The sequence below is a fragment of the Diplotaxodon limnothrissa genome, linkage group LG17, assembly GCF_057381915.1.
Source record: "Diplotaxodon limnothrissa isolate DT_005_m linkage group LG17, D_limnothrissa_male_GT1.1, whole genome shotgun sequence".
Classification (NCBI taxonomy): Eukaryota; Metazoa; Chordata; class Actinopteri; order Cichliformes; family Cichlidae; genus Diplotaxodon; species Diplotaxodon limnothrissa.
The window spans coordinates 8,405,551-8,417,624 of NC_140612.1; the positions used below are offsets into that span (position 1 = coordinate 8,405,551).

Genomic DNA, 12,074 nt, shown 5'->3' on the forward strand with positions numbered 1-12,074 from the left:
AGCCTGATGTAGCAGCCTCCCACCCCCACAGAGATTCAGGGGTTTCACAGCATTGTAGCGCCACCATACAGAGACAACGATCTATAACACAGACACCCTCAGCCCCCCTCTTTTTTTTTTGCTCCTGTCCATGCTTTTAGACCTTTCAGCTTATCTCTCCATTGAGTCTTCCTTTTATATCTCTTCCTTTGAGGACAAATCTGCTGCTATTTTGCTTGAGCCTCTCGTGTCACTCTGCTCTTTTATCTTCCTTGTAGGATTTATCGTTATATTCTTTTTCCTTTTGTTCACCTCTCCAACCTCAGTCTTGATTTAAACACCATTGAGTCATTTACTTTTGCCTAATCTTTCATGTTATAATGGATGCTATGTTCCTTTATCTGTTTAATCTTGTAATAGTGTGGAAAAAACTTTTCTTAGTGGCACGGACACTAACTGAAGGCAGGTGACGTACATTCACCCCTGCAGTGTGGCACTGAGGTCATGGAGCAGTAAAATTATGACAACACTGAGTTGCCATAAGGTTTGCTGTCATTTTAAAGGTCAGCTTGGTCAGCTTGGCTGCCTGTCTCACAACTAACCAGATGTTGACTGAGATTCATATTTCTTCATGTTTTTTGGTGGGAAAATAGGCAAAGCAGTTATTTAGTTGTTTCAATAACAGCTGTTTTTTAATAATTCACTTTAGTCAGTTTTCTTTGGCCTACAATAAATCACATGCATTTACAATGACTGATGTATTTGACCTCAACAAAGACAGAACTGACACACGTGTGGATTATGTTAAACAACTCAAGTGGCAAGTGTCGTATGTCTTTCTGGGCAAAATATGCAGAAGGAAGAAAACATTCTGAGAATTAAAGAAGACGATCTCAGATGAGAACTAAAGTAATGTGGTAGTAACTTATTACAATTATTTTTTCTCCTAATAGGACACATTCAACTAGAAAGCTGCTGTTTGGTGCAGAAGCTACTGTAAGTGGATGTAAACTATCAATTTAAAGAGGCGATTTTTGCAAAAATAAAAGTTTGAAAAGTCCAAAATGAGCTTCTGCTTGCTTACGTTAGCCCAGTATTTTACAAGAAAGCACCAAACTTTTAACTACCTTGCTGGTAAAAGAAATTTGGAAAAGCTGCTTATGTGTTAACAATTAAACGATTCTTCGGGGACTTTTCTAAATGTCAAGATACAAAACAAAAGAGTTTGTTTCCAATCAAATAAAAAATCCAATCTTTTTTTTGAGGGCAAACAGATTTCTGTTAATACCACAGGACTGCAGTAATCTTATTAAAAGATAGCAGGACATGCCGTGGCATGTATATCTGCCAAGTTGGTTCAGGATTTAAATTTGCTTCCTCCTTAATTTCTGCTGCTGCAGAATTTAAATTCTTAGAAAATCACAAGCACAGAAACCAGAAACTGTTCTTTTGCCACCTGTAGGTGTTGTTCTTCTCTCTGCCACACGATGTCCCACCAGCATTAAATCACCTCACTGGTTTGACCTTACAATGATGTCTTGTAACACTAGATTCATGGTGCTCGTGAAACAGTTGTAATTGCACCTATAAAGAAGCTTGGGCCATGTGGAACGACATCCACATGTCTTTTAATTGCTTCAAGCTCTGGTTTATGGGAAAGAAGATGTGATGTGAAACAGACAAACCAAAGGTCTGATGAGGGAAGTTTTTTTTAAGGGACTGATGCAGCTTGTGCCCAAATGTTACAGTCTCCTCTTACCCTTCTACCCTTTGGCCCAGCAATGCCTGGACTACCCCTCGGTCCCGGTGGACCCTGTCAGAAAAAAAAAAACAGTGTGGATATAGAAGTGAAATTAGTGAGAACATAGACCAGGAAATTATAAGAAGAAGGGAAAAAATAAGAATAAAGTTTGAAGGTTTTCATAATATTTGGTGGAGTTATGGTTATAATATTTAGATAAAATAACTATGCATCTTCTAACCACATCATCACTAATGCTGTGAACCTACGGCATGCTGCACAAACAGCTCGGTGGAAATGATCTTCAGCCAGTTAGACGCACTGTTTACTGCTCCACGCTAAATTGTGAGAATGGGGGAAACTGATGTATCAAATAGCCCTCATAAACTTTGGGTGTTTACAAAGACGAGCGTGATCCTTCAGCACAGTTTAAGGGCCCAAGAAAATCTTGCAATTTAGGTATTTACAGACATCCAGCCGAGACACTTGGTACAGAAGATGAGATTCATTAATACACAGGGAGCAAAAAGTACTCAGCAAAGGAAATTGATGACAAAAAATACACATATAGGGAGGTATGCATGAGGTTAAAATCCTGCATGTTTTTGTTGCTCCACTTACAGGTGCACCTTGCATGCCGATGTCCCCTGGGCTCCCTGGCAACCCTGGATAACCCTGACACCAAAAAGAAAGGGGAAAACATGTCACTCTTTATTGATATCGCCTACAAAATCATTTTTAAAAAGTAAAAGCGGTAACACGACATAAAATATCCAGGCTTATCTGCACTATGCTTTGGGATCAGCAGCTAATCTGGGGCAGCGGTGAACAGAACTGTGTTTCATATTATGTTGTCTTAGAATGGGCTCCAGGCTGTTCGGTGTTGTGGTTCTCACCCACATTTTACAGTATTTTCCTATAATTATCTATGAGGGAATAACACCCAAAAGTCAAAGAAAGTCACTAAAGACTAGAACACGTTCCAGAAAATGCTAATCCTGCAAATTGTCTTTGAACAGAAACAGAATTTCTGGATAAGATCATTGTAATCTGTGATGATTACACAGCACAAGCCTCTAAACTCAACCTCCACTCCTCGTTAATGTGGCTACATTACACCACCAACTGGTTCACACAAATCACTGCAATCCCTCTCGCAGCTCACAAACATCTCTCTCCTTCTTAGCCAAATGTGCACGCTAGCCTTTTGACTGCCACCAGATTAGTTAGGTCAGGCCTGGGGCCCAAAGCCACAGACATGGAGTCAATCCAAGGCCCCTGGACAGTGTAGGATGTAGGCCAGCTTCTCTTGAAGATTCATGCAGCATTACAGCACATATAAGAAACACTGCTGCACTGGACACTGTTTTTACTCAGTCTCAGTAACCCACAATCAATGGGCACTATGTTTACTCAGTTTATACACAGCTAGGTTAGGTTTTGGCTCTCTTTAGTGTTACAATGAGGTACAAACTGTGAATGACTGTTAGTGGTCTGCTACACTGGTCAGATTCTCCATGCCTGTGGGTAGCTCTAACTAATCCTTCAGTACATTCGATAATATTACCTATCTAGAGATTAGATAGGTGTCTAAAAGAGCTAAAAGATTCTCGTAATCTCCAAGAATATAGTATCTGCACGTTTATTTGCAGCAATACTCTATATTGTGCTGCTGTCAGTATATTACTGCAAATTTACAGTGAAAGGTTTCACTATGCAAACACCTTCAATAACAACACTGTGGAAAGATCTATTTTGCAAACATTTGTACCTTCAGAAGTTGCAACACGGAGTAATCTGGAACTTGGGTCTCTAGAGGGTCTGCCTTCATTTCCAGGAACTAAAACATGTAACATCTGCCAAAGCTTACAGCCAGCATCGCTTAGTGGTTCGAATTTAACTCATCATCTTTAGCCATTAGTTTACTGTTTTAGTCTATTAACCCTTTTACCGTAGGTTTGTGAGCTGTCAGACAAGAAACGGAGAGCTGCAGAATATCCTGAGTGACTGCACTTACCCTGGGCCCCTTCTCTCCGGCTGGACCTGTTGGACCTGGTGGTCCCCGGTCACCCTGGAGGAAAAGGAAGAGTTGATCATTAAACCATGACCTAAAACCTCAACACGCATTCACATACATTTCTACTTAATAAAAGCCATGAAAGTGGAGAGGAGCTTCTTTAAGTGTAGAAGGTAAATGTGACAGTGGTGTACAAATAGCAGATACTAATATATATATTGTCTTTGGCCCTCTGCACAGTATAATAAAAGCCAAAAGTAAGCCCAGCTGATCAGTAAAGCTTCCAAGGGCTTTTTTTAACCTCTGTAACACTTGTTATTCCACCTTGTCTCACACAGGGATCAGACTATTCGTATGGAACTGTTTTGGAAATACTTAGAGCAGTATTAAACAAATATTATCCATATATCTAATGTGAAAAGAATTTTTAGGCTGTCAGGGTACAGCTGGTGATGACAGATTGAACCAGGAGGAGGATTTTTGTGTAAGAGGAGTAGGAGGACAAGCAAGAATCTGACAAGCAGATGGCTTCCCACCACAAGAACATGTTCTGACAAACGGGCCTTCTGGATAGGAAGGAAAAGGGGCTGCAGGTTGAGATAGAGGGAGGGAACAATTTACTGTACAGAGATTAAAAAGGTGTGTAATGCTGTGCACGTTTACTCGGCATAAGCTGAGGTGGAAAAATAACTTTTAAAAAAGCACTGTGTCAGAAACAATTATATTTTGGGAGTTTCTAACATCCGTAGACAAGCAAATTTGTCTAAAGAGTATAATGTTCACTTTCATTATAGCTTGACATTCGGCAGAGTGCAGGAGGGTTTAAAGGAAATAGTGGTGATGTGGATTTGACAATATTGTTATGGATGAGGATGTGAGAGTGTTGAGTGTTTATACAAGCACGTGTTCTGGGGCTCGTGGGCCTCAAGCCATGGCCTAATTATATAGGTCTGCCACTGACAGGCAGGCAGCTCATGCTGTCTGACAGCCTAATGACAGAGAAACACACACCTCACCTTTTCACCAGGAACTCCTATCACCCCAGCTATCCCAATCAGGCCTGCTGGACCCTGGAGAGGAGAGGGATAGCGTTAAACAGAAACACATCACGAGAAGTTATATCTGCGCAAAAACCCAATCTTCATTCATCTAAGGGTTACTTCCCGACTAGTCATGACACCTGGAATGTGAGAGGTCATAAATTACAATCTAATGCTTACATAAGCAAAAATGCAGGCGCTGCAAAGATGAAGAGAAACCTGAAGGGGTGAAGATCATTTTTACCATCTCGACTTTCACGAGTTTTTCCTAGAAATAGTGCTTAACTAAAAACACTGAGAGAAACAAAGGAAAAGTAAACACATCAATATGTGCCAGTAACCATGCTATAACAATATTAATTCCAAATCCACTTCACAACCCATGTGGTATTGATACTGGGCCGTTATTCAACAAAGCCAGAACAAATGGCTGCAACCTTGTTGTGACTGCTGAAACTAAACTGTTGTCTGGCAAAAAAGAAAAAGAAAAAAAAGTAACAAATAACACATTTTTTAATCGCACAATTGCAGTGGCACACGTACTACGTTCACACTGCACTCAGCGTCAAGAAAAGCTATTTTGCGAATGACTCCTTGTGGGGGAACCACCAGAAAATGTAAATATGGAAGTTATTAGAAGAGCTTAACCATTTCCAGTTTAGTCATGCTGGGACGGGAGAGTGGGGGGTGGGGGTGCTATAGTTTGAAGCGGTGCCAGCTGCTTCACTGGATAATCTGGAGTAAAATGGCAAAATGTCTCAGTGGCTGATTTGACAAAAAAAAAAAAAAAAGTTTGTCCTCGGGTTTCTAAATATGCGAGTATGTAAAGTGAGAATAAACAGGAAGGAACGATGTGAGATGTGCAATTATCACAAATCAGACTGAAGCCTCAGGATTAAGAGTGCATGCATTGCAACACCAGATTTCTGTGTAATAATTCAAACGATTGCCCGACAGCAGAACACGCCGGCCAACCACTAAAGCCATTGTGGTCAGTCTGCTGCTGTGGCTGTTGTGTGGTTCCCATGACTGACACAGTTAACACACTGACACAGACTCCTTGGGAGTGCTGTTCTTACTTTCACCGTACAGACACATATATGTATGCCTCTAAATGTAGAGGAAGGAGAGAGTCCGAGGCTTAGACCAAAGTGGCAGACAAGAAACAGACCATGATGACAGACACTTTTTTTAAAATGTTTTTTCTCCATTTGTCTGGGCCTAACAGGCTAACAGCCTGAAAGTTCGTATTATGACCTTGGGGTGGGGGCTGGGGGGGGTGGGGGGGGCTTTAAATTGACCTCAAATCTCTTAATTGGGATGTGAAGCAGGATATTGTGGTGCCCTGTATCACTTAACAGAAAGACATGGCTTCAAAAGTTTTTCCATGTGAGGCCTTGACAGGAGAGCTTTAACGGCAATGTTTTTAAGGCCATTTGGTCTCTGAGCCACAGCATTAATAAGACCTTACAGTCAAGGAGGAAATACAGCCAAAGTTAGATTTTAATAAGAAATTCTTTTTAAGAAGGATCTTTAAATGAATGTGAGTACACTGAGTCAGTGACACACACGCGCGCACACACACGCACAAAACATAGGTGAAGTTAGTTGTGAAGTGGAGACTGAGATGAAAACAGAACAATCAGCAGATAACCTCAAATCAGCCAAACTATGATCTTAAAAACTCAAAATTAAACTGAGAACAGTTTATGGGAGGCCTTAGAGCATAGATTTCAAACTCATTTTACATGATGGGCCGCATGCAGCCCAATTTAATGTTAGGCAGCCCAGACTCCTTTTTGACTGTGTAAAATAGTCTAACTGCACATGTAAAGTTACAGAAAAAGTTCTGGCAGCTTTTTTATTTAATTTATAGAAAATGTTCTATTTTATTGATTTATTTTACTTTGGATAGAAAGTAATAAAAAAATAAAATAAACCCCCGCATTTCTGCAGTAGATACTAAAAAAACAGGAACTGTAATTTTGTCTGTTACTTCATTACTGTACTATGAATGACTGTGGAGGAGTTCTTTATCAATAGGACAGGCTGTAAAATTTATGAAAATACATTTAAAAGCCTTCCTTCCCATTTTCCAAAGACATCCATCCAGTGGGCCGGATTGGAGTGTTTGCCAGGCCAATTCTGGCTCCCGGGCCTTATGTTTGACACCACTGCCTTAGGGTGATATAGATGCACTCAGTGAAGACAGTTTGACTGAAACCCCTTTGGATCGACTCAGGGCTTGGAAGTTTTCTTTTTTTTAAGCATCTTAGATATCTAATTTATCTGGAAAGTGATGTAATGGCATTCATTAGACCCTCCATATGTTTTAGAGGGTTTTTTTTCCACTCTGCAGAGCCCCATGGTTCCTGTTTGGCTTCAAAGGCCCTTCTACTCAGTAACTGCTCTCATATGTGCAGTGCTGCAACAAAGTCCAGCAGTCCCACTTGGTTGCCTCCACTATGCACAGAATGCAAATATTAGCATTAAGGGGCCTCCGGGAAAGACCAGCATACTTTGAATGGTCAGAACAGTTGCGTGCGTACGAGAATCTTACAATTATGTCCCGGCATTTCTCTACAGTATCTGTGTCAAGTATAAAACCCAAAGACAGACGCACGAAAGTGTGATTTTTGCAGTTAGTTGATTTCTTTACAACCAGTCCTGACACAGATGTTTTTGGGTAATCGATAAACAGTCCAACATTTCTGTGTTAACAATTTCTCTGTAAGTATGATTCATGCACAACAGCGTGTCAAAAAGGCTTTTACAGGCTTTGAGCCATAAAAAAAATGGACAACACAAATGAGATCACTTCCACAGAGGATATCTGTTCTACTGAGAAGTTCCATCAATTCTGATTTAAAAACAGTACGGTATTTGGATCGCAAGAAGAGAGATCCAAAATTTCTTAGCCTCAAAAGTAGGTCAGTAAAATAGTGATGCATGAGAATGTGTTCCTGTAACCACTTCCACAGTTGCCACAGAGAACAGTTAATTTACTGGAAGCACTTCATCAGTATAAATCTAATAAAAGCTATACCACAGCCCTGCACTCTCTATAAAGGGATCCAATGGAAAACTACTAATCCACAGTACACCATCTGTTAGCTAATGTCATTAGAGGTGTGAAAGAAACTTACTTGTGGTCCAACTTTTCCAATATTTCCCATGTCCCCTTTCTCTCCCTGCAAGCAGTAAACATCAGACAATGTGCTGGTTAGCTTCCTGTAGTTAAACAGATCACTGATTTGGTTCTCACAGGATATTACAAGTACAAAAAAGATCACACACATAGACCATGGGACTACATGTATGATTGCCATCATGTATGAAGATGTTTTTTTGGAGAAAAACAAACTCCAGAATAAACTGCAGCTCTCTCATAATTAAGGGCATGTTTACAGCATTATAAGTCTAGGCAATAAGCACCTCGCAAGGGGAGGAAAGCATGAGACCAATAAAATCTTGATGTACATAATACTAAATTTATTATACCACATTACAGCCAATAAAAAATAAAAGAGTAGGGAAAAAGTCTACAGTTGACTATATTACAATGTAACGCCATTTTTACAACACTTACGATTTTTCAGTGAGATGATGATGTCATGTGGCATTTGAAATTGCCACAAACATGCACTTACGTATACGGTGATTAAGTGATGGGATCTCACCTGTAAACCCTCGGAGCCAGGTTCACCGATATGGCCTTTCCTTCCAGGTCTCCCCTAAAGGTCGACAGACACATACACGTGAACGTAAGTATAAATGCTGATCGAATGATGGCAAAGCTTATTTTATTCCATCCAGTCGGAGGTGATTCATCCTTATGAACCACCTACAAAAGGCTTAGCATGAGTTACAGTGGAGCAAAAAAGTATTTAGTCAGCCACCGATTGTGCAAGTTCCCCCACATAAAATGATGACAGAGGTCAGTAATTTGCACCAGAGGTACACTTCAACTGTGAGAGACAGAATGTGAAAAAAAAAATCCATGAATCCACATGGTAGGATTTGTAAAGAATTTATTCGTAAATCAGGGTGGAAAATAAGTATTTGGTCAATAACAAAAATACAACTCAATACTTTGTAACATAACCTTTGTTGGCAATAACAGAGGTCAAACGTTTACTATAGGTCTTTACCAGGTTTGCACACACAGTAGCTGGTATTTTGGCCCATTCCTCCATGCAGATCTTCTCGAGAGCAGTGATGTTTGGGGGCTGTCGCCGAGCAACACGGACTTTCAACTCCCGCCACAGATTTTCTATGGGGTTGAGGTCTGGAGACTGGCTAGGCCACTCCAGGACTTTCAAATGCTTCTTACGGAGCCACTCCTTTGTTGCCCGGGCGGTGTGTTTTGGATCATTGTCATGTTGGAAGACCCAGCCTCGTTTCATCTTCAAAGTTCTCACTGATGGAAGGAGGTTTTGGCTCAAAATCTCACGATACATGGCCCCATTCATTCTGTCCTTAACACGGATCAGTCGTCCTGTCCCCTTGGCAGAAAAACAGCCCCATAGCATGATGTTTCCACCCCCATGCTTCACAGTAGGTATGGTGTTCTTGGGATGCAACTCAGTATTCTTCTTCCTCCAAACACGACGAGTTGAGTTTATACCAAAAAGTTCTACTTTGGTTTCATCTGACCACATGACATTCTCCCAATCCTCTGCTGTATCATCCATGTGCTCTCTGGCAAACTTCAGACGGGCCTGGACATGCACTGGCTTCAGCAGCGGAACACGTCTGGCACTGCGGGATTTGATTCCCTGCCGTTGTAGTGTGTTACTGATGGTGACCTTTGTTACTTTGGTCCCAGCTCTCTGCAGGTCATTCACCAGGTCCCCCCGTGTGGTTCTGGGATCTTTGCTCACCGTTCTCATGATCATTTTGACCCCACGGGATGAGATCTTGCGTGGAGCCCCAGATCGAGGGAGATTATCAGTGGTCTTGTATGTCTTCCATTTTCTGATGATTGCTCCCACAGTTGATTTTTTCACACCAAGCTGCTTGCCTATTGTAGATTCACTCTTCCCAGTCTGGTGCAGGTCTACAATACTTTTCCTGGTGTCCTTCGAAAGCTCTTTGGTCTTGGCCATGGCGGAGTTTGGAGTCTGACTGTTTGAGGCTGTGGACAGGTGTCTTTTATACAGATGATGAGTTCAAACAGGTGCCATTCATACAGGTAACGAGTGGGGGACAGAAAAGCTTCTTACAGAAGACGTTACAGGTCTGTGAGAGCCAGAGATCTTCCTTGTTTGAGGTGACCAAATACTTATTTTCCACCCTGATTTACGAATAAATTCTTTACAAATCCTACCATGTGGATTCATGGATTTTTTTTTCACATTCTGTCTCTCACAGTTGAAGTGTACCTCTGGTGCAAATTACTGACCTCTGTCATCATTTTAAGTGGGGGAACTTGCACAATCGGTGGCTGACTAAATACTTTTTTGCCCCACTGTACGTGTGCGGCTGAGTGCAAATTCAGTGTATGAATTTGGGAGTTCTTACAGTAGGGCCTGGCCCGCCGGGTGGGCCGAGTGGTCCTTCGTCGCCCTGCAGAAACAAAGTTTGTTCAATCAAAAGTTTCCAAAGGCATGTTTCTGAAAAGCTGTAAATAAAAACGTGTTACACTGATTTGAAAATTGTATAAAGCATTTATGTCTCTTCACAAACAGATGTTAGAACTTATATTTTTATTATATTACATAATACCAGGAAGTTTAGCACACTGATGTATCACTTCTTCTTTTAACAAAATTTAGAAAGCATGTGCAAGGATAACAATTGGAGAGTTTTTTTCCCCATTCTTAGTGGTAAATGATTTCAGCTCCATGATGGTTCAGGGCTTCTTTTTATTAATTATTAACATTATTATTATCATGATTAATGACTAATAGTCATTTTTTAAGCATAGGTTCAATCAAAAGTGAGCCATCAAACCTTTAAAAAGTGGAAAACCCTTATTAATGATCAAACGTCCCTGTGCAGTGATTTCCACTGTAGCATTGTGCCAGCAACTCTGGGGTCATCTTGTAGCACCGTGTTACTCCTACCCATGTTTTTTTGTTGCATGCAACATTTCCCCTCTGAGCATCCATTATCGCTAACAGATGAAGGCAATTCTGTCTGAATTGGTGATGTCGGCACATTCCCTTGTCTACAGTACAGGAACTCCACAGGGGGCTGTGCTTACTTAATTCCTGTTTACTCTGTACACCTCAGACTTTCAGCAAAACTCCCGGTCATACCACCTACAGAAAATCTGATGATTCTGCAGTTGTCTGATGTCAGCAGGAGAACCACCGCTCACTAGATTTCTTTTTTCTTTCTTACAAACCATAGTGTGTAAAATCCCAGCAGTTTCCGAAATACTTAGACCAGCTCATCTGGCCTTAACCCACTCTTCTCCCTCATTCTGATGCTCAGTTTGAGCTTCAGTGGTTTTTTGTTTTTACTGTGCCTACATTTCTAAAAGCATTGTGTGGCATGCTAATTAGATATTTACTTCAATGAGAGGCTGAACAGGTGTACCTAATAAAGTGTCCATCTTAGTTTCTTACAAGGTCTTGCAAACTGGATATGAAAAGGTTTAAATTTTACTCAAATAAAGAGAAAAAATGTATATATCTTGTTATTTCTCAACATCATTGTTTTGGGTAAAGGGCCTGCATTTGTATAGCGCTTTTCTAGTCCATAGGACCCCAAAGCGCTTTACACTACATTCAGTCATCCACCCATTCACACACACATTCACACACTGGCGATAGCAAGCTACATTGTAGCCACAGCTGCCCTGGGGCGCACTGACAGAGGCGAGGCTGCCGGACACAGGCGCCACCGGGCCCTCTGACCACCACCAGTAACAACCTTTGTCTGCGTACTCTGCCGTGTGTGACAGAAGAATACATTAGCCAACTCTACACCGTTGTGTATGGAGGCCAGATCAATATTCCAACATTAAGCACAATAGAAAACTGTGTGTTGCTCTACACTTTCCAGTGGATTCTGTTTCTATTTACAGGGCTGGAAAACATTTCAGCCTTGTTTTCATAAGCACCTGTTGGTGAATCATGACTTCACCTGGTGGAACATGCCCTGAGAGATATAGCAGGGGGAAAAAAACTGAGATCTGAGCTATACCTGTGAAATATGAATAGATGTTAAATGAGAGGGAGTGTGCTAATTCATCTTGCCTGATCAAATGGAAATTCCTCAGTGAGCTATAGTTTCCACTTCTCTTCTCTGAGTGAATTGAGAACCTGGAAAGATAAGTTAGGTGTCA

At 41.1% G+C, this 12,074-nt stretch overlaps 1 protein-coding gene across 1 annotated transcript in view; it reads right to left on the reverse strand.

The window, feature by feature from the left end:
• The window catches only part of col24a1 (collagen type XXIV alpha 1), a 90,716-nt gene that overhangs the window by 30,301 nt on the left and 48,341 nt on the right, over positions 1-12,074 (reverse strand). Inside the window, exons 22-28 of the mRNA XM_085375375.1 lie at positions 10,301-10,345; positions 8,458-8,511; positions 7,924-7,968; positions 4,754-4,807; positions 3,738-3,791; positions 2,342-2,395; positions 1,739-1,792 (exon numbers count right to left, since the gene is read on the reverse strand). Of these exons, the coding sequence (XP_085231501.1) occupies positions 1,739-1,792; positions 2,342-2,395; positions 3,738-3,791; positions 4,754-4,807; positions 7,924-7,968; positions 8,458-8,511; positions 10,301-10,345 (360 nt within the window). The remainder of the gene's footprint in view (positions 1-1,738; positions 1,793-2,341; positions 2,396-3,737; positions 3,792-4,753; positions 4,808-7,923; positions 7,969-8,457; positions 8,512-10,300; positions 10,346-12,074) is intronic.